General features: G+C 48.3%; 1 protein-coding gene across 1 annotated transcript in view; it reads right to left on the bottom strand.

The window, feature by feature from the left end:
• Nucleotides 1–25,833, bottom strand: part of GABRE (gamma-aminobutyric acid (GABA) A receptor, epsilon) — a 36,800-nt gene that overhangs the window by 3,541 nt on the left and 7,426 nt on the right. The window contains exons 4-7 of the mRNA XM_009331625.1: nt 6,851–7,071; nt 6,167–6,249; nt 4,581–4,718; nt 2,880–3,032 (exon numbers count right to left, since the gene is read on the bottom strand). Of these exons, the coding sequence (XP_009329900.1) occupies nt 2,880–3,032; nt 4,581–4,718; nt 6,167–6,249; nt 6,851–7,071 (595 nt within the window). The remainder of the gene's footprint in view (nt 1–2,879; nt 3,033–4,580; nt 4,719–6,166; nt 6,250–6,850; nt 7,072–25,833) is intronic.

Here is a 25,833-nt window from a genome sequence, read left to right as displayed (position 1 = left end):
AGAAGGCCACTAGGTTGGTCAGGCAGGACTTGCCCTTGGTGAAGCCATGCTGGCTGTCTCGAATCACCTCCCTGTCCTCCATGTGCCTTAGCATAGCTTCCAGGAGGATCTGTTCCATGATCTTCCCAGGCACAGAGGTGAGGCTGGCAGGTCAGTAGTTCCCAGGGTCCTCCTTTCCACCCTTTTTAAAAATGGGTGCAATGTTTCCCTTTTTCCAGTCACCGGGGACTTCACCTGACTGCCATGACTTTTCAAATATCATGGAGAGTGGCTTGGCAATTACATCAGCCAATTCCCTCAGGACTCTGGGATGCATCTGGTCAGGTCCCATAGACTTATGTATGTTCAGGTTCCTCAGGTGGTCACGAACCTGATCTTCTTTTACAGTGAGAGGAACTTTGCTCCTCCAGTCCCCATCTTGCAGTCCATCCACTCGAGGGGTGTGGGAAGAGAGGTTGCCAGTGAAGACTGAGGCAAAAAAGCTGTTGAGTACCTCAGCCTCCTCCTTGTCCATAGTTACCAGTTTGCCAGTTGTGTTCATCTGGGGGGTACTCTTTCTTTGACCTTCCTTTTCTGGCTGACATACCTATAGAAGCCCTTCTTATTATTCTTTGCGTGCCTTGCCAAGTTCAGCTCCATCTGCACCTTGGCCTTCCTGACCCCATCCCTACACAACCGGGCAGCATCCTCCCAGGATACCTGTCCCTGCTTCCACTGCCTGTGCATTTCCTTCTTGCTCTTTAGTTTGACCAGCAGGTCTTGACTCGTTCATGCCAGTCTCTTGCCTTCCTTTCCTAATTTCTTACACATGGGGATCAAGAACTCTTGTGCTCTTTGGAAAGTGTCCTTAAAGATCTGCCAGCTCTGTTCTACTCCCTTGTCCCTGAGGGCAGTTTCCCAGGGGGTCCTATTGACTAACTCCTTCAACAGCTGGAAGGTTGCTCTCCAAAAATTCAGGGTCCTGACTTTACTCTTCGCCTGACCCATATCCCTCAGGACTGCGAACTCCTCCAGTGCATGATCACTGCAGCCCAGGCTGCCTCCAATCTTGACGTCACTGATTAGCTCACTTGGGTTGGTGACCAACAGGTCCAGTATCGCATCCCCTCTGGTAGGGCTGTCTATTACCTGGCTTAAGAAGTTATCTTCAATGCCCTCCAGGAATCTCCTAGATTGCCTACAGCTTGCTGTGCTACTTTTCCAGCAGATGTTGGGGTGGTTGAAGTCCCCCAGCAGGATGAGAGCCTGTGAGCACGATGCCTCCTGTAGCTGGAGTAAGACGGCTTCATCAATAGGCTACCCTTGATCAGGCGCCCTGTAGTAAACACCAACCACAAGGTTCCCTTTGTTGCCTCGGTCTCTAATTCTTACACATAAGCTTTCAACCTGCTCGTGGCTATTCTTCAGAGACAGCTCTTCACAATCTACCCATTTCTTGACGTAGAGAGCAAGTGGGTAGGAGATGACAAGGAATCCCTTTTGACTTGAATGGGGCTTGGAATTGTTTCTGCAGCAGCAGTAATGCTCACAGACCTGTTTCCAGAGATAAAGTATCAGGAGCCAACAAAGGATCAGCTGCAAGAGCTGGTATCATGATCTCATCCACTGCTTTTTAGGATGTGGAGAAGAAGCAGGAACTCCACCTGTTCCTCCTTCTTTAGCATTCATCTAAATCCACCTGCCACCCTTTCCTGGGGTCACCCCAATGGCTCTGGGTGGGAGCATGGCAAGAGATTTTCATATTTTCCTGCTGTATTTGCATTAGTAGATGTGATGTGACTTCCCATATATTTGAAATGCCAATGGAACTGGTCCGGTTTACATCTCCCTAATGTAAGCTGATGGGTTTGAAAAGTACTGGGGATCATTTGTATTAAGTACAACAGGGGCTGTGGAGAGAATACATTACTCTTGGTGTACTGAGGTCCCTTCCCACAGAGAGGGGCCCCCATCCTGGGGAAACTTGCCTTTGTTTTTTGAGACAGCCACCATAGCGGTGTCAGCTATTCAGAACATTTTGCCTCTTGCTGTTCATTCCTTTCCCAGCCATGGACTATGGCATACTCTCATCTCCATTGGAAATGACACCCAACTCCTCCTCCTGCTCTCTCCATGGGCACCAAAGAAATTGATTTTGATAGGGAGGTGGGGAGAGATGGCCAGAATGGATGGGCTCTGAATAGCCCTGCCTGATGCTGATGGCCCCTTGCCCCTCCTCTCCCTCCCCACAGAGGCCTGCAGGCAGGGCTGGGAATGCTACCTCCAATTAAAGGGAAAGTCAGTGGGGCTGATGGGAAGGACAGCACTGGGAAGCAGAGCTTGCTGCAAAATGCAGATACAGCCAAAGTGCTTTAAAGATTTGTAAAGACCTCTCTAGTGCCTATCAGAGCAGGATTCAATCAACATAAGCTTTTTCCTGCCTCAAAGAGCCACTGCAGGTTGCTGAGAAAATCTAAACAATAGGCAGAGCTGTTGTCATGTCCTCCCGCTGTGGTGTGACTGACAGAAAGGCTGTACCTACAGGGCTTCGACATCCTGCCAGAGCTTGGGACTCTATGGATACAGCCGAGCAACTTTGCTCATTACCCTACAACCTTCACGTCACTGGTCCTACACTGAGCCCTTGAAAAGTCATGAGGAAATGCAGAATACATGCATGTGACAGGAGCCCTTTGGCCAGCATTGCAATGCCACAGCTCACCCCTTCCCTCTCCCTTTCGGCACATGAATATACCACAGTGTCAATTTGGAAAAGACTCTGTTCAGGTCTCAGATCAAGATATGAGAGTGTTGTGATATCCTGAAATAATCCAGCTCTGCCAGTCTGCTAGCCTCACAGAGTTTGACAAGCATCAGACATGCAACAACCTGTCTCTTACCCAGAGATGTCCTGGCTGGTGTAGAGTCTCTCTTGATCCAGAAGGAAACCCAGGAAAGAACAACAGTCAGGATGCAGGGAATGTAGGTCTGAATGGCAAAATAACCCATACGTCTACTTAGGTCAAAAGAAACTGTCATCACCATGTACTCCCCTAGGAAAAAGCAACAGAGACATTGGAATGATAACATGTGGCTTCCTAAAACACAAAAATCAGCAAAGTTTCAGAATTTGGAGTGTTTTTGATGAGGTTTTCTTGTTGTTTTAAGTGCCTGGCTGCTGGTTTTGTTGCTGGCTTTGTGGCTGCCCAGATTGTTAGCTTCATGGACAGCTGCGTGGCTGGCTGAGTAGGTTTGGTGACTCGCTGGCATTGTGGCTGGCTTGCTGGTTTTGTGGCTAGTGGACTCTGTGGCTACCTGGCTGGCTCTGTAGCCGTCTGACTTAATGTCTTTGTGGCTTATTTAAGAGCTGACTTCGTGGTTGCCCAACTGGCTATCTGCCTGGCTGGCTATGTGGCCACCAGGCTGCCTTTGTACTGGCCTGGCTGTGTGTCCAAGCACACTGTAAAGCACACTGTCTGGAAAAGTTTCAGGGACAAAACTATAGAGAACATTCATCTTCAGCTGATTGCTGCAAGGGTTTCTTTTCTATAGAAGCTATTTAGCTGTAACAGGCTACATGGCCTGGCTTGCCAACTAACTACCTGAGCTGTGACAAAGGAGGTGTCCTTCAATCACTTTTGTCGAGACTCTGGTTCTGCCCCTGGAAAAGGCATGTGGTGCTGTACCTCCTAATTGCTCATTTGGCAACTTACAGCTGAGGTTCTTCCTCTTTTTCAGAGGCTCCTAGTGAGTAGTGGAAGAAAGCCACCCGACAGCTCTAGGGTTAAGGTGGAGCTTGCAAGCAATTACCAAAAAAGAGAATTACAAATGTCAGACAGCCACTGGTGCATTCAAGACACTTTCACTGCACAGCTTCTTGTCCTGGTTTGTGCTGCCTTTCTACCCCGGTTAGAAAGGGGGTTAGCTTCTCCCACAGCAGCTTTCTGCAGAGTGGGAGAAGCACTACCTGAACTTGCTGCTTCAGAGGGCTTAAAAATATGAGCTCACCCCACCTGCAGGAACCCAAAGAGGCTTTCCTCAGTTGTCTGTGGGAAGGAAAGGGGATGTGAGCTATTACAAGGAGGAGGAGCTGAAGGGCCTCCGTTCCCTGGTTTCTTCACACATGCAGCCTTGTTCCTGTCTCTTAAAGCATAATTCATGTGGTCATCAGCCCTACACAACTTTACAGAAGGAAAGATTGAGACCTGCACGTTCTGATTTCCCCACCCCTGTTCCAATTATAAGCATCACCCAGGGATTCCATAGTATGCACATACTGCAGCAAGAGGGGATCTGAGCTCCATCTCCTCTCCCTCCTGACCCTTCAATTAGGGATAGCTTCATTCACATCAGCATTGTCACCCCGCAGTTCACAGATGTCAGTGGTTCTGGCCTACCCCTGCTTTGTCTTCCCTTCACCCTTCATCTCCATCACTTCTGCTCCCTCTAGCAAAGGTCCATCCCTTCATTCTTAACGTTTATCTAATTGTGCTGTTGTGACCTTCCTTCCCCACCATTGTGGAGCTGTCTGATGACTCCTTTGCCTCCCACAAGGTCTCCAACACATTGGCGTTTCTGTGGGCTGTCTCCCTTTGACTCACCTGCTCCAGTCCTGAGAACTTCCGAGGTGTTCCTCAGCCCTGTGAAGTCAAACTGGTAGAGCCTCCAGGTGCGCTGGTCAGAGACCTCAATGGAGTAGCGCCTCCAGCGATAGACAATCTCCTCACGTGGGTAGCCATCTGGGAAAAGGGGCAAGGACATCAATGAAAGAGTATGTCATGTGCCTCCACCTCATTCACCACCCTGACTGCAAAAGCACTGGTATCTCACTCTAGCTGTTTTGTAAACATGAAGGTCTCAGGCAGATATTTCTGATGCCTTTTGTTTAGATTCCCTTAGGCATCCCCAGATGCAATGGGAGTAGGGATAGCATTTCCTCTTGTGGGCTGCTTCAAATCCTAGGGATGGGAAAAGCAGTGCTAGAAAGCCTTTCTAAGGACTGCACTGGTGGGAACGAGACTTGGGTTGTTGTAAGAGGACTCCCCCAGCCTGAAATCTTTAAGGGTTTTAGCTCCTGAGGCAGCATGGGGCCTTCACCACTCCTCATCACTACCTTCCCTTCCCAGGCATGAATACACCAGGAATACAAAGGTGCCAACATGGGAGGTAGCATGACTGTGGCTGCTCTGACTATCTCTCTACGTCTCACCCTGGGAGCTGATCCATGTATGGAAAAGGAGGGATGCATTCTCCATGGAGAAGGAGACCTGGCTCCTGCAGGCTGAAGCAGGGCTCCTCCTAGCTCTGGCTTTCTTGACAAAGAAACAAGCCTACTGTGAAGCAGGGACCTCAACACCTACGAGAGAATTCCTCAGAGGAAGGAAGGAGCAAGAGCTTGGCAGCTAACTAAAAGTGTGTTTCTAATTATCAAGCATGTATGGCATGCACTGTTAATTAGCAAAGAATGAAGGATGGTGGGAGACGAGGGGATGGTATCTCCTCAGAATGCTGCCTCCCTCTGAAGCACCTCAGAGCCACATGAGCTGCATCCCTTCAGTGGCAGGGGAAGCAGGAGAGGTGAACCCAAGCTAAGATGACTAAATCAGATTTCCAACCAACGCATGAGGACAGGAATCTCTTGGTGCAGAAAGGCTCCCTGCAAAATTACCTGTGGAGATGTGCCAATATCAGCAGCACTGTCTGCTGATGAGAATGGACAAGTGGGGACTGAGCAGGGAGATCTGAGTACCCCTCCTTTGCGATGGCCTTGGTTGCAGAAAGTGGACCTGTCTCTGGGCTGAGGTCTGGAAAGCCAAGCTGTCCCCTCAGAGAGTGGGAGAAGGGGCAAGATGCAAGGCAGGACGGGTGCCATTTGTCTGCCAGCTGAAGGGATATATTCTGTCTAGTAGGTCAGAGTGACCAGAAGGTCAGTGAAATAATCACCTCCAACTGTCCACCCAAATTAAGGAGAAACTCAGAGGTGCTGTGAATCTGTCCCTGAAGACATCTGCTAGCCCAGGAGTGGGAGGATGCTTCAGGGAATGACGGGTAATAGCCCAGGAAAAGAGTCATAGACATTAGGTGAAAAATGTAGCTAAAAGGGAGGATGGTCTCCCCAGAGGAGTTTTACTCTGCTGAGGCTTCTCTACTTGCCTTCTAAAACTATTTTAAAAATATGTATACTCACAACTGGAAAAAACCAAAGGGCAGGAGTGAGTGTCCATTGGGAAATTCTGCAGCTGGAGCAGACATTCAGCCTCGATTGTTAGTCTGAGAGAGGAAGAGAGAGAGAGGGAGACTGAGATTTTGTGTTGGTGAATGTGGTTTGTTTCCAACACCACAATGTGACAGAGGGATTCTCGCTTCCTTGAGAGAGAAACACTAATTTGTTGAAGATCAGTCTGTTTGCAGGAACATTTCAAAACAGCAGCAAAACAAAACATATGTTTGGATATTTTCAAAGTGAGAAAAAATATCTAATTTTCACATTCAGAAAGACTTTTTGTTTAGTGAGCTTTTCAGATTCATTTATGGGGGTGAGAATTTATGGGAACAAAAGCCAAATCTTTATTATCAGAACAAAATAGCTGGACTGACCAACATCATAGACTTTTAAAGGATTTTGGTTTAGGAAACTATTTGTAGTTTTGACTTTTTTCTAGGTATGATACAGAAAAACAGTTTGATTTTTTGGAAGCCTTCATCCTGGGAAGAGGAAGCCCATTCTGCAACCAGTACTGCATGTGTACACCCATCAGCACTAGGAGACATCTCCGCTACTCTGTCCCAGGGCACCTGGAAACCTCCTCTACTTTGACCAGCTCCTCGTTCCCTCACCTCAGCAACCAGCTACAGTGCCTGCTGGATATACCTGAGCGTGTAGAGCACTTTTCCGTCATTCCAGATGCGGAGGAGCTGATTAGGAGTGGTTATCCAGTGGGAATCGGCCCGCTTGGAGTTCCTAAAAAAGGTATCTGGGATCCAGATGCGGCTCACCATGTTGGTGTTCAGCGTGAGGGCCTTCAAGGTGCTGTTGAAACGAAGACGCCGGTCATACCACGTCTGAGCAAAGAAGATATCAATGGTGTATTCCTGTGAAAGAGAAGGAAGAACATGTCTTTCTGAGAGGGATTCAGGCAAAGCAGAGCCCTGTCCTCTGGTCCGCAGGCCACCGTTTTGGAGTCACAGCCAGAACATTTGCTTTTTAAGTCTGGGAGCAGGTGTTGGTGACCACTGACACCTTTCCAGGCTCATCTTTAGCTTGGGGTCAGGACATCCATGGCACACTTAGGAAGAGCCAAAGACTGTGTGTTGACTGGTGGGCTGAGCCATAGCAAGTTTGGCCTGACCCATGCCTGGAAAGCCAAGACCATATGAACAAGGGCTTGGGCTTCCTCTTAACTTAAGCCAAACATTCCTTTTAAACACAGGCATGAAGGGGCAGTGTGGGCATTGGCTGAATCCAGTCCTAAGTTCAGCTACATGTTTCAAACACAGGCAAGGAAAGCTGCTCACCAGCTTACCAGAGAAGGCAAGCAGACAGCTCTTTCTGTTATTTATTAGGATACAGCCTAGCAGTGCTCCATACATCTACTTAGTACATATAGCAATAGTAGTGTTGTGCATAAACCTAGTGAGAATCCATCCCTTGCTGCAGGACTTAAATGGTTTATATAATGTAATGGTTTATATGTAAATGGTTTATACGAAAAAATGGGGCATTAGGGTTCCTGGGCAGATACCCCTTGCTGAAGATTAGAAAAGGAAACTGGGGCAGGGGCTGCTATGGACCCCGCTCTTGGTGCAACCAGTTCAAAATCTTGAGTCTTTTCAAACAGAGTTTCCACCATAATGAGGACCTTTGGTTCTGGTGAGAGACAGGGTGTCCTACCTCACCCATAACTAGCATTTCTGGGAGGCAGCACCTGTCTGGATTGGACTGACAGTAGCCCACTGTTCTGCTGCTTGCTGCTGCAAGCCAATTTGCTCCTTAACCTCTTTTTAAGCCTGCTTGAGAAAGTGCTAATTAGTGCCATGCAGGGTCATGTCTGGCACTCAGTGGCTGTCTGAACCAGACTCCCAAATCCAGTTCCAAGCCTATACTAAAGGCTGTCACCTGCTCCTGACAACTCTTCTCTGACTCGGACTTTGCTCCCTTTCACTCCTGTTAAACCCCCATGACCATGGAGGCATTGTCTCTCTCTCTCCTGTGGGCAGAGATGAACAATGTCTGACTTTGCCATCTCTCCCTCCCATTCTCTTTCTCCCTCTATTGATTTATCTCGGTGGAATTTTTATGACTGCAGCACATCCTCCCTCCGTTGCCCTCACTGCTGGTTCAGAGCTGACTTCCTCAAACCGTGCTGTTAAAATAGATGCGGAGCTCTTAGCGCACTCCCTTGGACAGCATGTCCTGCCTGAGGAGGCAGAGCAGGGCAGCGCACGACTCCTCGCTTCATTTTCCTTGCCCTCGCTCCACTTTCCTTGCCCTCGCTCCACTGTCAGCCAACCTGTGATGAGTGATTGGTACCGAAAAACGTCCCTTGCATAGGAATGAGATCATGAGAAAAAAGCATTTGCCATCAGGCAGTTGAGTCACTCTCTGGGCTGATCCTTCACCTTGGTTAGACACAGGGATGAGCAAAGGCGATGGGGATGAGGTCCTAACATATCTCTAAATGGGGACAAATGCAACAATCAAAGTGATGGTGTTGCCTCTACAGTTCATTCAAAACAGACATGAGGAGACAAAGAGCTAGGATAGCAGCAGCCCTCAAAGCCAAGTGCACAAGCATGGCCACTGCCTGAAAACAGGAGGTGGGGAGAGCCCATTCCAGCATCTGAACGCTCTGGATCGCACTGGGTACTGCTTGGAGATAGGGTGTGGTGATGAAGGCATGAAACATGTTGTGAAACAGTGAACTAGAGCCCACAGGCAGGCAAAGAAGCATTGGCACAGCAGGGACAAAATGGGGTAATGGCAGCCCAAGAAAATGACATATATGGGGAGGGCTGACTTTATTCTGCTTGGGATAATTTTCTTTTCTTTGCCAGCTGTTGGGGCCAAAATAAAACAACTTTTGACATATTCTCCCCCACCCCTGCAAACCCTGTTTGAGCTAGTATGAGCTTACATTGCTCTTCCTCAGCAATATCTCTGCTGTAGGAGAAAGCAACCAAAAATGCAATGATAAATGCATGTTAGATGACACTATCAGTTTCTAACTCCTAACTGGAGTCACTTGTGAGATCTCGCTTCTGGGCTGGCTGCTCAGGTCAGATGTCCTGCTGTAAAGGTCAGCATTCAGGTCTGGGATAACCAATGCTAATGTTTCAGGAGAGTGGAGGGTCAGCTATCCCAGGGGTTTAGTATTTGTTGTCAAGCCCAGTTTTTCAGAAAGGATCAGCATTAAAGAGCTCCTCTTGTGCCATTCATAGCCAGCCTTTGCAAAAAGTCACAAAAAGCTGTGCACAAGTCATTCAGCTCTTCTGAAAAATCTGAGCTGTTATTGTCACTGTCCTGTCGTTTGATCTAATTTCAGTGGCTATTATAAGCACAGCTATTTACAAGGAAGAACTTACTAGCTGAGCTGGCTCCCTTGCCTCTAGGTGGGGAACCCATTGGGAAACATTGGCATTTACAAATGTATTTTCATTCAGAATTATCTGAGGCAAGATTTATACAAAAATTCTCCGGCCTTTGGGAGCGCTTTTACCCTTCTGATTCTCTCCCCCATCCCAGCCCCGGGGGGAGTGAGCGAGCGGCTCTGTGGTGCTTAGTTGCTGGCTGGGGTTAAACCACAACAGTTCCTGAAGACTTTAGCACCCATCAGGTGCGGTTTGCATTGATGCTGAGGAACCTTGCACGACTGCGGCTCTGCACTGATCAGCTGTGGGACAGTGCTTAGCCTTTCTCTGAGCATTAATCAGATCCCACTTAGCTGTAGGCATCTGAACAAGGTGACTAAAATAGGAGGTGTTTGACCTACAGTCATTGGAGAGGGGTAGGCACTGGAGGGAAATCCCAATATGAAGCAGTCCAAGTTGTCTTCTGGAAATGCCTCACACTCTTACTGACCTTAGAAGAGTCCAGGCTGATCAAAGCTGAATAGCTGAAGTTTGGCAGGATGAGCTCAGCCCCTAAAACTTACGGCAGTACTGTTTCTTGAACTCCTGCACTCCTGCAGATTCTTTCTGCCCCTGATTCATTCTCAAGCATCAGAAAGAGACTTCTCAATACCTCAATTTCCCCGTGTGGAAAAAGGTTATTGTAAAATACGCCTCCAACATTACTGTACCATCTGCTGTGCAGCACATGGAGGTTGTTAACTTCTCTGTAAAAGCATGGGCTTTTTTAGTGTTTTCAACAGAAGGAGCTAGCGAAATAAGAGGAATCGCTGTAAGAGTTAGGTCATGCCATTTGGATCACACATCACGTAGCACACACATGTTGGCATGCATGCAATATTACATCAAACTTCAGTCATAAAAAATAATAAATCAAACTACCCATAAGGCAAACACTGAAGACTGCCTACCCTAAATACTATCACGTGAGTTTCTTCAATGCTGAGGAATGCCCTTCAGCGTCACTGCTACTAGTTGTGTGGGCTCATGTCCAACTCAGCCTTTAAGCATGTCCCTGCTGGCCCTTGGTCACCATCATCACCTGGCACTGCCACACATCACTGATCAGTCCTTGTTTTCCTCATGTGAGCAGCACAGATGCTGGTGGAAACCCAGTTCCAGAAAATGGTAAAATCTGAAAACATTTAATGGAAAAAAACCTGTCCTGTAAAAGTGCATTTGTGGGAGACAAGGGGATGTGGAGTTGACAAGAATATTTCATCTTGGAAGAAAAAATTAAAACAACAACAAAAAGATTTTACTGGACTCTCAAACCCTTTCAATTTTAAAAACATAGTTTAAGTGAAAAGCTATGGAATTTCTGTGTGAAAAGTCATTTCAAAGAAAATCCCAAATTTTTCAATCCAAAAGAAAATAAACAGGTTCAGAAATCAGCCTGTCCCCAGCACAAGAGAGTTGGGAGCTGGCCACTGTTCTCATTTTGTGCTACCCTAAGCCCTGTTCCTTGGGTCTTCCCAGCCCCAGCCACTCTGCCCAAACCTTCATGGCCCTGGAGCACCTCCCTGCTCCCCATCCTGATCTCCTGATACAGCAAGGACATCCAGCCTGGCTCCAGTTAGCTCCTCCCTGTGCCTCCTCTCTCACCTCTGTGTGTATGTGCACACACATGGGGAATCAGCCCATATTTCCAGTTGGATTTGGCCGCAGGAACTCTACTCTGGACTAAGTTCCACCCTGGGTTCAGAGCAGATATGAGTTAGGGCCACCCAGTTTCAGACTGACAGCTTAAACTCACAGGGTTAGCATGACACAACTTGAAATTAGCAGTTTGTATTTTCAGGTTACCTTATACACCAAATAAACACAGCTGTGCACTGCCAGAAGATCCTTTTCAAATGGCTCAAAGCAAGTTTGTGTGTGCAGTTCAGCTGACCCCTCTCAAGGGTGCAATTAGTGGGATACAGAGGAGTTGGTACCCCATGGTTCCTCTGTATCCATCTATGAGCTTCTTTCTCTGTGTTCTTTAAGAGCTCAGCTTTCTGACAAATGCCAAAGAGAGAAGCAAAGCCATGAGATGAAGATGTCTTAGATGTCTTCCTAAATTAGGATAAAATTAAGGATTTAAAGGTGCTTTTGGCAACTTCACTTGTATTCCACAGCAACAAGAAAACCTTTAAATAGAGGAGACAGAGACCTGGAAACAGGTTTCTCCATTTTCCTCTGCTGGAGAGATAGCTTGGAAAGATCCTAAATAACAGTGGGGCTAAGAGATTAATATCCTAGCCAGTCTCATTCTAGCTGTTATTGTTCTGATATTTGTCTTTATTCACAGAGCCCCCTTCCCTCTGCACCTCCAAGCAAATCCCTCACTGCAGTGCAATGAAGCAGGCTGCTTTCCTGAGAAGCATGGCCAGCATTTCAGGTGGGCTGATGTGAATCTGATGGGTCCGTGCTGTCAATCACAGAGCTAAGCAAAACAAGTATTATAGGCAAACTCTTTGGGGTGTTGCAATTCAGGAAAATCTCAGGAGTTATTGGAGGAGACCCAGGAATGAGGTGTATTTCTTTCAAGGGCTGGTAGGTCACTTTGTGCAGCTCGAGGCAAGCCAGGAAGCCTCGCCTCCAGTCTCCCTCTTCTGCAAAACAGGGGTCAGCCCAAGCATCCCCCCTTCAGACAGAACTGTGTTCAGCAACTCCACACCCCCACAGCCCTGCACAGGCAAGCATTTTCCTCTCCATGTCATCCCACGCATCCCTCCCAGCCTGCAAACATCTCTGACAAACCCTGGGCTGCTCCCAGCAGCTGGCTCCATGTCCCAGGGAACATGCTTAATAATAGCAAAAAGTCTGGAGACGCTGTCCACACTTGGATAACTAAATAAAATAATCTTATTTTAGAATAATCTTCAAATCTGATGCACAACTTCTTGTCCCCACAGCTTGCAGGCAGGAACGTGCTGACATGTGCAAGCACTCTCCAAAGGCAGCAAGCAGAGAGGACGTGTACTAACAGCATATGCTAATGCCTGACACTGACCACTTCAGTGGGCGGTTGGGCAGTGTCAGGCTTCTCTCAGTTCTCCCATTAGTAGTGTGAGACTCCTCGCTTGTGGATGCCTCCGTGTCCCTGCTCTGGGTGAGTTTTATCTCCCCAACACAAAGAACAAAAGAATGAGAATGTAAGTTTCATTATGTTTCCAAGGTCCTCCCCTCTCCAAATCAGACCCCAGAGAGCTTTCTGGACGTGATGCTGGAGTGACTAGAGGATCTCGCAAGGACAAAAGGAGCAGAGCTCTGATGATCTGCGTTTTCAAGGTGACACACTGAACTTCCCATCTGTTTCACTTCTGCAGCAACACCGGCAGTGCTGTCCTTGTCTGAATGTCTTTCACCTCTGCCCAGGGAATCTCAGTTGAGACAGCGTTCTTTTTATAATACAGGCTCACTGTTAAAAACCATCACCATGTCCTGTGCTCGTGCCAGGAGCCTTCAAACAAGACATGCTGTACATGCTGCTCTGTCGATTGCAAACTCCCCAGTCATGGCTTGCTCACCCTTTGAGTCTCTGCAGATGGGATCTGGACAGGGCTTTCAAAACCAAGTGCTGACTTCTGAGATCTCTACCTGCCTGTTCCCACACACCTCTGCTCATGCCTGCTCCCATGCATGTGCAAGCAGGGACATCTAAAAGGTAGACTTTTATACTCATGACAGCCAACCACACCAGACTGTTTCTTTTCCCCCAAACCCTTTCTTCTGAGCTGTTCCCTTGTACCACTGCTTCCTGTCCTTCAGTGATATTATCTCCTCACATGCAACCCCAAGATGGCTGCTGATTGCCATGGTGCCTGTTCTTCTTTTCATGGGAACATAGCCTGGCACACAAAGTCTCTCACTGTGAGCCCCAGGGGTGTGTGACCTAGACGCATGTGTTTTAGCATCTGATTAACAGTCATTACCCAAAGGATCAAGGAAAGTCCTTGAGTCGAGACATGACATCAGCCAGACTTTGGTTTATAGAAGCACAGTCTGTCTGCGCTGTCCCTGACGAGGTTATTACTGAAAAGGCAGAGGCGCAGACACAGGATGCTATATGCAGATGGGGCAGAATTAATTAAAGGGGAAGATACTGAACACTTCAATGAAGTATTATGCAAAGCACCACAGGGAAGGAGCCGCCTCCTTTTAGTTTGTTTTTTCACCACTCTCAGGACAGGACATGGCCTGGGTGGAAAGTCATGTGTAAGCACCTTCTGATGCAAACAAGGATGCAGCCCAGTTACCATGATCTCTAGAAAATGACTGGGCTGCTTGCAGAGCAATGCCACACTTGTCCAAAGCCTTGTTTGCATGTCAAACCTTACTGCTAAATGCTTAAATGCTCCCCACGATGTTCAGCTTGAAGCAACTTTGTGCTGGAAGAAGAAAGCAGGTGGGGGAAGAGAAGAGGTGAAGACAGAAGCACATAGGATAACTGGAAGAGAATACTTAGCACTTCAGGCAGGTGCTCTTGTTTATTTGTCCTTTAAGCTCATGGGGTGTTTGACGAGACAAAAAGAAATTTCCTTTGAAAGGGCTAGAAGACAAACCTTCTCACTACATACAATTAATTCCCCAAGATTGCTCCTCCAGGACAGCTTGGCAAGATTTAGATGGGAAGCTGGAATTTCTTTAATTGCACTTCCCATTCCCACACCACCCACTGCAATTAAGATGAAACACTGGGATGGGCAGTCTAATACTGCCCAGGACTGGGAGAGCAGCTGCTGCAGCTCCCCTGTACCAGGCAAAGGAAGGTAGGAGGTCCCACGAATCTCCCAAGGTGTCCAGTCCTAAACACTCCTGGGGAGGGGTGTCTGGGATGGTCAGCTTGTCCCCACGGAGACATCTGCAAGTCTGTTTTTGTCTAGGAACATGCTCTGTTCCTCCAGCTCTGACATGCTCCTTGCCCTATCTCTCTGTCCTTACAAAACTCACTGTCCTGGGCTGCTGGATTCTCATGAGGCTGCCTGCAGGCTCCTGCTCAGTTCAGGAGCTGGACACTGCAGTCTCACTGCCTCCTCCCTAGGATGGAGAGGGAGGAATGAGAGCAGTATCCTGTTGCAGCAGCAGGGAAATGGCCCTCAGGTGAAGCAAAGGAAGGCAGGAAAGTCCTCCAAACATTAAATGACATGAGTGCCTTCAACTGTCAGAGGCATGTGGCTGTGTGGTTTTGAAGTATTAGAGCAAGCATCCTCCTAGGCTTAGGACTTGCCAGCTGGGCCTGTCTCCCTGCCGCCAATATGGTACCTCATACAGAAGGGACCACCATTGGCATCACCACTGGCTTTGCCAGACCCCAGGAGCTCTGCTTTCTGTGTGGATCAGAGCCAGAAGCATCCTTCCAGTGCAGGAATTGCATGGCATGGCACAGCGGCATGCAAAACCAGAGGGGATAAGAATGGGCAAACAATGTCAGGCAGTGTCCCTCTGTCCCAACAGTCTCCTACAGTGGCCAGTCACAGGAGCTTAGGGGCAGAGTATAAGGAGTAGGAAAATCACTACAGCCTTCTCCTAAATATGCCCTCCTCTGTGAGAACCACTCACTTCCAACAAGCGCTGAGCTCTGTCAAACCACCTTCACAGGCAGCATGTTGACAGGGTGGAGAAGCCCGCAGAGCCCAGAACTGGCGCTGAAGAAGCAATGCTCACCACCAGCCATGGGAGCTGTGCTGCGCCTGGGAGATGAATCACAGGCTGCGGTGGGCTAATGGGCTGCCCCACACGAGGAGTCATGACGCAGCACAAAGCATCACGAGGAAACTGGCCCTGGGTCGGCAGTATGGTTCAGCTCTCCAAGAACCAGTGAGCCAGGGTGGCACCTAAGAGAGAGGCCTACCTCCCAAACCCTGATGCTACTCTGTCCTCCTCCCACCAAAATGGGTCTGAGAAAGCACAGTGCACCCATGTCCCTGGGATGCCATCCATTGTATGGAAATGCCTGTGCTGGCCAGGAGGAAAACCACTGTTTGCCTGTATAAATCCCTTTCTAATCCTCATCCTCAAGGAAAAAAGCACATTCAAAAAATCTGAGAAAGTTCTGCTTTCACAAAAGTGGAGGGGTTTGTGCCCTCTGCAGAAATCCTCACTCCTGACACTCTTCTCTCCTGGTCCCAGATGAAGAAGGAGGTGGGGACAGTGTACTCTGCTCCACTGACTCTTTCAAGGAAACCTGTTTCATGTTGTCTCTCATGCCCCCTTGCTGTGCTTGCCAGCTTTCTCTTCCTGCCCTGCCAGTTCCTTGATTTAGCTCCTTCTTCCGACTTCGTTTTGTTTGTGCTTTCACAGTTCTTCTTTTCAAGCCACCACAAAATCACAGGCCAGCCCTAATGAGATTTCAAGGGAGCACCAAGCTGAGGAAAGCAGCTGGGAGAAATGAATCAGGTTACAGAGGAAGAACAATTTCTTTCTGTCTCCCTTGTTGGGTATTTGAAGGGCAAAGCAAGCTGGACTGCAGTTACAGAAGGGACACCAGGCCAGCTGATTCTCCTTTCCAGGCATACAACCGCACTTCAGGCTAAGTGTGGCGGTCATTTGGAAGCCAGGACACCATCCACTGGGCAAGCAGTACCTGCAGAGCTCTGCTGCTCTGGGCTGCTCTCTTCCCGTGGCACCTGGCGGCTGCAAAAGACTCTCCTCAGAAACTGGGGGCTGGTATTCCCAGTCCTTTTTTCCAGCTCCCAACTTGTTTTGTAGAGACCCAGCCTACTGCAGATGCCTACTTTAAAACTCAACCACTCTACCTTCCCCAGCTCTCCTAGATGGCTTTAGGACATCTTTGGGGAGTAGTGAAAAAGATGAAGGCTCAGGTTTTCTACACAGAGGTATAAGGAATGCGCTGGCAGAGCTTGTATATCCCAGAATCATACATACAAAGAAACTGAACCATTTTGGCTCTTGAGCATAGTCCAAAGTTCCTGGGAACTGGATAGCCCATTCTCTGCATCTCCTTACAAAATCCCAGCACTTAGACCTGCCTTTGGCTTTTTGTGATAGCAACAACACTGGGGTACTTTCATCTCCCCTCTTGCTGATCCAGTGAGAGAGTACCAGCGTCTAAGCAGCCCTCAACCTCACTGCTGCAAAACTGGACTGAAGCTTGCAGCCAGCTCCGCAGGAAGCTGCATGCAGAGGTCACATCTGAACAGCCGTGAGCAGTGGGAAGGGAGCTTGGCTTCATGCAATGAAGCATCCTCCCTTGCAAGTGCAAACTGGGTGCCCAACATCCTCATTCCCAGTGCTCCTTCCATCCCCTACCTCCTCTGCAGAGACCCTTCCTCCCCTAGCCTCCTGGTGAGATTTACTCTGCAAATCCCTCTGGCACACTGCTCCAAGCCATGTCACCACTGCGGCTCTTTGTTGTGGCAGAGGGAACCAGGGTCCATTGTGCCTTCTCACAAGGTGAAGATTCATGTGACAAACTAAGGCTGCAAGCTCTGGACAGGTCTGTCAGTCCACCACTGCCAGGTCATGAAAGGAAATGGTTGTCTTGAATATTACGGTTCTCTTTGCCTTCAGCTTTTCTTTTTAAGGAGCAAATGAAGAGAAGATCAGCCAGTTATCATCTTAACTTCACCATCCTACCTCCCTGTGGCTGTAAGAACAACCAACCTAACTCCCACACATTTTTTGCACTTCTCTACCGCACTGCTCCGCTCCCCCTCCTTGTCCTCACTACACTACTAAGGTGACTTTGGGTGTCTGTGGAGGAGAACGACAGACCAAGGGACATAGGTCTGGTGTGGGAGGTGTAACAGGTACACTGGCAAAGAGAAGCAGATCAGGGGGGAAGTGTCAGAAACAAGGCTTACAACATTTGCAAAATCCTTCCCAGACCTTCCCTGTTCCCCAGCCACATGGAGACAAGGTGTTCCCCCACCCACACTCCTAAGTGTTTTGGTTTACACATCCCATGTGCGTCTGCCTGCGGCTGAGCCATTATCACCGCCCGCAATTTTCCTGTTGAGCAAAGCTGATCAGATGGTTAGAGCCATTCCCAGCTAACTGCAGGTCAGAGAACAACCACAGAAATCCTCACAGCAAAGCCCTCTGGACACAAAGATGGACAAGTAAGGCTTGTTCCAGGGTCCCCAGCTACCATCAGCTCCATGCTACCAGCACACACCAAGCCCAGCACACAGCAAGCCCAAGACTCCTGACCAGACTTATTCCCCCACCCACAGCACCCCATGCAGCCAGCATGATTTCTCTGGGGCTTTGAGGAGCTGTTGCATTGGGAATTGGTGGGGCCAGTCTCATCAATGCTGGTGTGAAACAGCTGCAGTGTCAGCAAACCCGCAGTGGGGAAGGATGGGCTGCTGCTGACCATGTGAGGCATCATGGCAGACGACTGTGAAGATCTACCTGCCCACCCACTTGCTGACCCTAACACATATCTCCTACCAGCACATAAGACACCAAGCTGAAGACACAGACGCACCGAGGAAGTGCCTGGAGGCATGAAGGAGATGTGAGGGGTTGCAGGGAACAGAAGCAAAGTGCTGCCTCAGCCCTGCCAGCCCCGGTGCCACTGGGAGGCTCAGGCTGTCAGTATCACTGCTCCACTGCTGCTTCCTTGCAATTTGTATCATGGGCAATTAAACCCTTTCTGTGCATGGTGATGGGATGTAATAGTCTGAATAGTCAGCCTTTAACATCAAGGCATGAAGAGGTCCTTGAAGCATATTGCCTCTGGTCACCCACAACTACTGAATTCTGAGCAGGCAGATTTCACATCAGCCTTGTAGGGAAGATGGTAGGACTGCTTCATCTAGGGATGCAGGTAATAAATAGAACTGATTTCTAATGAAAAAAAAAGAAATTTTGTTGAAAATAAATTAAAATTGTCAGAATCTAAAATGAATCATGTCAACCTTATAATTTCATTCAGGAACTTTTTTTTCTTCAGTAAGCTAACAAAATATTTTGCTTTACCCTTATCTATTTGATTCACTTCATTTTGACTTTTATTTTCAAATACTTATTTTCATGCTTTACTTATAGGACAGAATTTATCACCATATGAAAAGCAAATCAAAACAATCTGATGATACTAAACATAAATGTTTTGATTGTCCCTAACCCATTTTCCCTCAGAAATGTTTAAGAATTTTGGCTGTTTGTCCCAGGTGGGAGGGGAGAGTGAGACCTCCTCCCCTGTGATGCTGGCTGTTCACCCTAGACCAGAAACCCTGGCCTCTGACCAGCTCTTTGACTTGGCTTTCACACACCTGAAATATCTAGACCTCTCCTGTGGAGACATCTAAAGCCTCCAGTTCAGATAAATCAACTCTGCCTTAAAAATAATTCAGCCCATCAAGCGACAGCTATTGGTACAGCTCAGAGCCTATATCTTTCAAATTTGACACAATAGTGCTTTCCCTTTGACTTGGAAGAATCAATTTAATGAGGTTCAGAGCGCAGATCAGTACCCGAATCAAACACATGCTTCCTGGCCTGTCCACGCATACACGTCTCTGTATGGAGAAGGGGGGCCGTTGCGGAACCGCAGAGCAACTCCATTAGCTAACGCTCTTGTGATGGAGATGGCTGCATCCACGCTTTTCTTCACAAGATGCAGCTGCACATGGCAGCTCTGAGCCTGAGCCCGCATCTCCCAGGCACATCCATCCCTACCAGTGTGTGATGGGCAAGGTTGCATTCCCACCGCCCAGTGACTGTAGCCATGTCCGCACCTGTGCATCACAGAAAAGCCTCTTTTAATGCCCTGCCAGAGGGCAAAGCTCCTACCAAACCGACAGAGAGCTGCTAGCTGCCAGGGTTGCCAGGGCAGGGGACATCCCTCCAGCCTGGTCCAGGCCTCAGTAAGGAGAGTTGCCTGGTCACTGGAAAACTGTCATCATGGTCTATTAACAAGCAGAAGTCCAGTTACTGGCAGAGACCTCTGGAAAAGGAGACCAGGAGCAGCTGCTGTGGTCACGAGCTGCATTAGAAAGGTTTTCTGTGAGTAAGAGTGAGGAATTACGAGTTACAACACTCTCAGGTCGGGTACGGCGAGCACCCTGGCTACTTGGGAAGCGCCTACAGTAAGCATCCTTCCTGGGCTGCCTGCAAGGGTTCAGGGCAAAAAACCCCTTTGCATTCAGCCTGGCTGAAGAAATGTGAGTTTTCTCCAAAGGCTGGCATGAAATGAATGTGGGATTGAGCCATTCCTGCCAGCAGAAGGCCGGAAATTGGATCTGCTTACTTAATTATGACTGTTGATTTATCCCGTGTTGCCAGAGGCCACCCGAGCTGTGGGCTGTGTGGAGGCACCTGTGTGCCAGGACTGATGCTGCAGTTTAAGAAACCTGACTGACTACAGCCACATTCCCCATTTAGTGTTGGACTGGGGAGCACACACAGATGTTAATTAACTTCAGGGATTTGTTCTCCAGAAATGCCTCTGAAGAAAAGCACTTTTCCCCCCAGGAGGCCGCTGTCCAGATTTTCATATTTTATTTAGCTCCAAATTTTAGAGGCAAACCCCCTGCTTTTTGTTCATTTTCCCTGATAACAGACTCCTTGTGTTTTCTGCACAATAAACAGCCTATAAATAAAATACCGACATGGATGTCACACAGAAAATAACTAGAGGGGATTAGTGTATGCTCTGGATAATAAAAGGAGCTGGTTGAATTATTCATAGTGAATAAATCAGCCCTTTTCTAGTTTGGGAGCAGACCCTGAAACTTGCAGAAGCTCTTGGGATATGTTCAGGATGGGAGTAACTAATTTATTTCATTAGACCTTCTGTTGTGGTTTGTGATTTGTCCCGCAAGTCACACGTGATTGGTGCTATTTCTCAGCAGCCTCGTGATTTTTTTTTCTGAAGGCAATGACAAATGATGGCTACAGGATGGCCGCTGCCCTTCTCCGTGTACCCGACCTTACCGCCATGCGAACACGAGCCGCTATGTGAGGAACAATCACTCTCCTAGCACTTGGGCACACAGGAAGGTAAGGTGACCGTTCCTGAACATCAAGGAATCGAGAGATACGAGCACTCTCCAAGCAAATGAGTATTTGTGAAGATGTTATAAATGCACCACCAGCTCCGGCAGTGCTGAGCCATCACTCAGGTGTGGAAACTAATGGCCAGAAAAAGCACTGGGGCCCTTACTGAGCAATACCCATTTCCCAACGTTTTAAATTTCTACGATATGCATCTTTATAAGGGAACAAAACCCAACCTAGCTCATTACATGAGTGTGTCTCCTGTTGTGACTTCATTAGATTTATGCTGATGCCTGACTCTTGCTGCACACCGGGCAGGCCAAGAAGAGCATGCAGTCCTTGGCAGAGCATTGCGGCATGCTTCAGGCATTGCCATCCACCCTAGAAGTGGGCGCATCTGGGCTACTGCCTCCTAGACAGATGATTTGTTAAGCATTTTTAAGTCCTTTCAGTTGAGAAGTGCTGTGCAACTGCTGGAGTCTATTATTATCAGGGAAGAAGGGGGGAGGTAACAAATTTCCTTTACCTATAGGCTTATTTTGTGCTTCAGAGCAACACATTCAAGCATCTTAAAAAGTGTGCCATTTTCATTTAATTTCCTTCCTACTTATTCCAAAGCAGCCAAAGCTAAGTATAATCAAGACTTAAGTGTTCCTCAGAGCCAGACAATTATTACCAGTCTCGGTTTCCCCATCTATTAAGAAACGAAGATATTAACCCAAGCCTTGCAGCGGGACACCAGGACTGTAACCCAAGGTTTCCCACTGCAGCTCCCACACTAACTGCCTTCCAACCAAGCACAACCACCGTTCCTCAGGATGCACCTCTGCTTCCGTGCGGAGATGCCTCAAATCGCCTCAGGGCTCTCTGCAAGGGTGGCTTAGCGCCATACAGCTTTTGTAGAGCCTAGCTCCTCTCTTGGGGATCTTTGCCCCTGCTGCTGGGATAGCTCAGCTGTTCACAAGCAGCTGCTGGCTTGCTGCATGCTCTGATAACGTGGCATTGATGGGGGTTTCACTCAAAGAGCTGTGATTCAGCAGCTCGGCCACCCGCAGCTCTGAGCAGGGAGGGAGCAATCCTTCGAAGAGGGTTGTGTGGACAGCCACTGCCTCCCTGCCCCACTAAGCCATCCCTGCACGGAAAGCACCCACGAGCAAAGACAAAGCGCCCCAGGTCCCCAAGCTGGCTTTGTCACAGCAGCCCCTTCCTCACCGCTACTCCTTGTCAGCTTTAACTTTGAAAGCCAAACCTCCCTCCCTGGCTCCTCAGGATTTACACGAAAGCAGTCAGTGGGGAGTTCTCTTCATTCATGCTGGGCTTATACTTCTAAATTATAAAGCGTGTCAAATGAGAATTTAATTTATATTTAACAAGACAACGTTTGTAAATTAATTATTCATCAGCTGATAACGAATAAACATTTTTCCCTTCCCCCCCTCCCCCTTTTTCACAGTGTTTTCACAAATGCACCATACATGCAAATCTATTAAATCTATTCTGCAGTACTCCAGACGTGGGAAAATATGTTCTTCATCCTTGTTAGTGTGTTGCATGGTAACTAATGCAGCCAGGCACAGCATTATGAATTTAATAGTGCGCAGCATCTCCTTCCTAAAGAGGGAAGGGGGGAATATTAAATATGTGTGTTTGGACGAATCACCCTCTTTGGGTTCCAGTCCCCCGCTCACAGGCAGAGCTAAGAAAATAATTTGCTGTAATAATGGAGGCAGGAGCTTAGTCCTACCCCCTGGAAATCACAGGCACTTCAGAGGTAGCAGAATCTGGCCCCTGGTGAATGACAGAGGCCAATTTTGCTCTTTCCATCTTCATTATCATTAAGTAATGAGATTGAGGTGGTGCACAATCCCAGCAGAAGAGCTGTCATCAAGTTTTGCTACAGAATTTGGCACACACGGGCATCTCCTCGCACATACCGAAGAGAGGAGTCTCCAGCATCTAAACTAGCCCTGGCTGCACCGCCTCTGATCCCAGACACCTGAAGCAGGTAATGAAGGCAGGTCCCTAGATGAGTGGCATGACTCCATTTACTTCGGCCAGGAGGCTACCACAGTGTTTGGGCTACGTTCTCCGTGTTCAAGCCTCGAGCCTCACGCTTGGTTTTGTGCAAGAAAGGAAGAAAAGGACATTCAGCTCTGACCTCTGGGGTAATCAGAGAAGCTCTGGGCAGGACTTGCTCCATCCCCAAGCTCGGAACAGAAGCGCTTTTTCCACTCCCACCCGTGCTGGCTCTCATGGACGCTTCACAGACATCCTCAGGACTGAAAGACACTCAGCCCCAATTTACAACTGCTTTACTTCCACAGCATCATTTCCTGAGAATTAAGCATCCCTAAAGGAAGGTGATCCAGAACTCTAGGTGCCCTTGACACCAGTTAAAGCTATAATCTATATCAATAAAGCCATTATGAAACAAAACCAGGAGCAAATCCCTCCAGCAAACAACCAGTCAGCGAAAAATTTGAACCCAAAGTCTCCTCCATCGGTCCCTGCTGCCACAGCCCTCCTTGGCACCTCTTCCTGCAAACATGCTCGGAGAACCAAGGTGGGTCTTTGCACCAGGCTCAGCTTAGTGATAAGCCAAGGACACCTAAAAACTGTCTGTGTTAATGGGAATCTAATGGGGCATCCAGATCTGTGCCTCAGCTTGGAAAGCTGTGGCACTGTGGGTGATAACTCATTTGGCTTGAGGTGCTGCTGGCTGACACCCAGAGGCAGCAGGCAGCTCTGGAAGGGCTTGTGACTGAGTGCATCTTTTCCCTGATGGTGTAAACGCAGCTTCCCACCACCCTGAGAAGCGCCAAGTGCCCCAATCTCACCCAAAGACAACAGGTTCATGGGGATGGGGAGGAAACCCCAGTCCATGCAGCGACTGGAGCAAACAGCTGTGGGACGTGATGGTCCCACTTTTCTGCACCCTTTTCCCTCTCAGCTCATCCTCTTTCAACCAAACCCTGTCGCAATTCCTATCATTTAACCATCTCCTAGCTTTATTTCTGGTTACTGCCACATTTTGGCTGGCAGAGCACAGAGGGTCCTTTCCCCAGGGAGGAGAGAATGTAAAATTTGCTCAACTACCTAAATGGGAAACAAGACTGCCATTCTGGTCTACAAAAGATACCAGGAAATCACTTTATGTTTCTTCCCCCTCCAAACCTGCCCGCCTTCTGCTGACTCCTGAATGTTAATGTTATTCATGACAAGTGATTGATAAAGGGGATGCAGAATTCACACCCAGCCCAGGGCATTTTCAAATCACCTATTCATTTTTAAGAACCAGAATGAGTTTTGTATCCTGACATGATTTATCATTTGGAGGTTGAGCAGCAGCTACGCAAGGCCAGCTTCCAAGCCCTGACAGAGCATCACCAAGCTGCAGGCAGCGGTGAGCAGTTAACCCTTTGAGGGGTAAGCAGAAGATCACAGGACACCAGTATTCAAACTACATTGCTTAAGTTGGAGCCTTCTATTCCACCAGCATGTCAGGCCATCCTATAGCCTTCAGCTTCAGATGCACAGACCATGCTGGTCCAGGCTAATAGCCACAGAAATGCTGCTATATTTCTTAAAAGCAGAACTAGGTTTTTATCTTCTACATAGCCTGGCTATGTGAAAGAGAAATACTTACATAAGACGCTGTCATCGCAATGCACCTAAAAGAGATCAATGACACATTTCCCCTCCAGTGGACCTTCCAGCCTACACAAGCCTCTGTACCTGTGGTAGAAATCTCACCATGGGCTCAGGGGAGATCTAACCCCGAGTCAAATTCTGGTTCCCTTCCCTCGGAAATGTGCATTTCCTCAGTTTACATATGGGGAAAAGGGAATGATCAGACATGTGGGATGGGCCTGACAGCTGGGAGAAGGCAGAGCTTCTCAGGTTGGGAGAAGCTATATAAAAAGGGACAAAGTGGGAATGACATGTCCCCAGCAAAGACAATCTGTATCATACGTTTGATGTCAGCCTGCCAGTGGCTGGCACGACCCACAGAATGACTTAATTCATTGCATCAGCATGGAAAAGCAAACAATCACAAAACAAGTGGGTGAAGCAGCCAAGTCCAGAGGTGACACTGTGGCAGCTTTGTCACAGCCCTTTTCTCTTGCTTCAGGAGACACTACAGCAGGATGCAGCCTCTCTCATGAGCAGGGGGAGGTATTCAAAGTACAGATGGCAGAAAGCTGCCATCTAAGGCTATGAGACCTGGGTCTAGCTGTCCTCAGTACCTTTAATATCAGCCCAGCATCTCAGGGAGAAAGGTTTTAAAGCTCAAGGGAATCACAGATTCAAGCCTAGGAAGTTACCTAAGGGGACAGGGAAGGGGACATGTCCATAGAGAGTCTACTTGGGGACTCATATGGAAGCGTCTTCAGATCACTGGTGACTGTTGGGACCCAGCAGGGAGCCCTGGACTTGTAGCATCTCGGCACTTTGGAGAGACAGCGCGGCCAGTTGTGACTGACACCACAGAAATCCCACAACTGTCTCTACACTGAGTGGTTTCCTCCCCTGCCTGAGCAGCTCCTCGACATGCCACTCCCACAAATGGCAATGCCTTCCTCAGGTGGGAAGGCTGCAGATGAGTACATTAGCCCTGTGGCAGCAGCTTCCCCAGCAGAGCTCTGCAGATGTAGGCAATTCCAAGTGCCAGTCTTGCCTTCACACTCCTGGCTTGCATTAAGTGCACTGAGACCCCCTGGGATCCTGTGCAGTTGTGGAGCCCCACTTCATGAAGCGTAAAAGCTTCTGCTGACTCTTAGAAAGAGCTAAACACATGGGTTGAGCTGCTCTAGGAACAGTCAGGGCTGTCTTCAGCAGCACTCTCCCATATGGTTCTCCGGTGTCTAGTAAGGGTTGAGTTCACACAGCAGTTTTTCCCCTCAGTAGGGATGGCTGTTGTCACTGCCTTGCATCCTGTTTTCACAAAAATACTGAAGATGCTGAATATGCCTGAAGCTCCTATACCTGCAGCCATATATGGTTGGTATTAGGCCAGTGGATCTAAAATACTGAAAGACTGGGATGGATGTACGTATGTTCTCACATACCCATCACCATGGCATAAGCTGTGTTTCTTAGGAAACCAGACTAGCAGCAGTGCCTGGTATCTCCGTTCAAGAGAAGAGATGAACTCTGGATGCAAGACTGGATTTTATAAGGCACTCTGCTGCTACCACCTGCATGGCTATGCAGTGCTCCTGCAACAGGGAGGAGAGCAGAGCTTCCAACAGGGGTGGAAAGGGGTAAAGT

Source organism: Pygoscelis adeliae, unplaced genomic scaffold (genome assembly GCF_000699105.1).
Source record: "Pygoscelis adeliae isolate BGI_AS28 unplaced genomic scaffold, ASM69910v1 Scaffold79, whole genome shotgun sequence".
Taxonomy (NCBI): domain Eukaryota; kingdom Metazoa; phylum Chordata; class Aves; order Sphenisciformes; family Spheniscidae; genus Pygoscelis; species Pygoscelis adeliae.
This window is presented reverse-complemented; position numbering and strand designations above follow the sequence as displayed.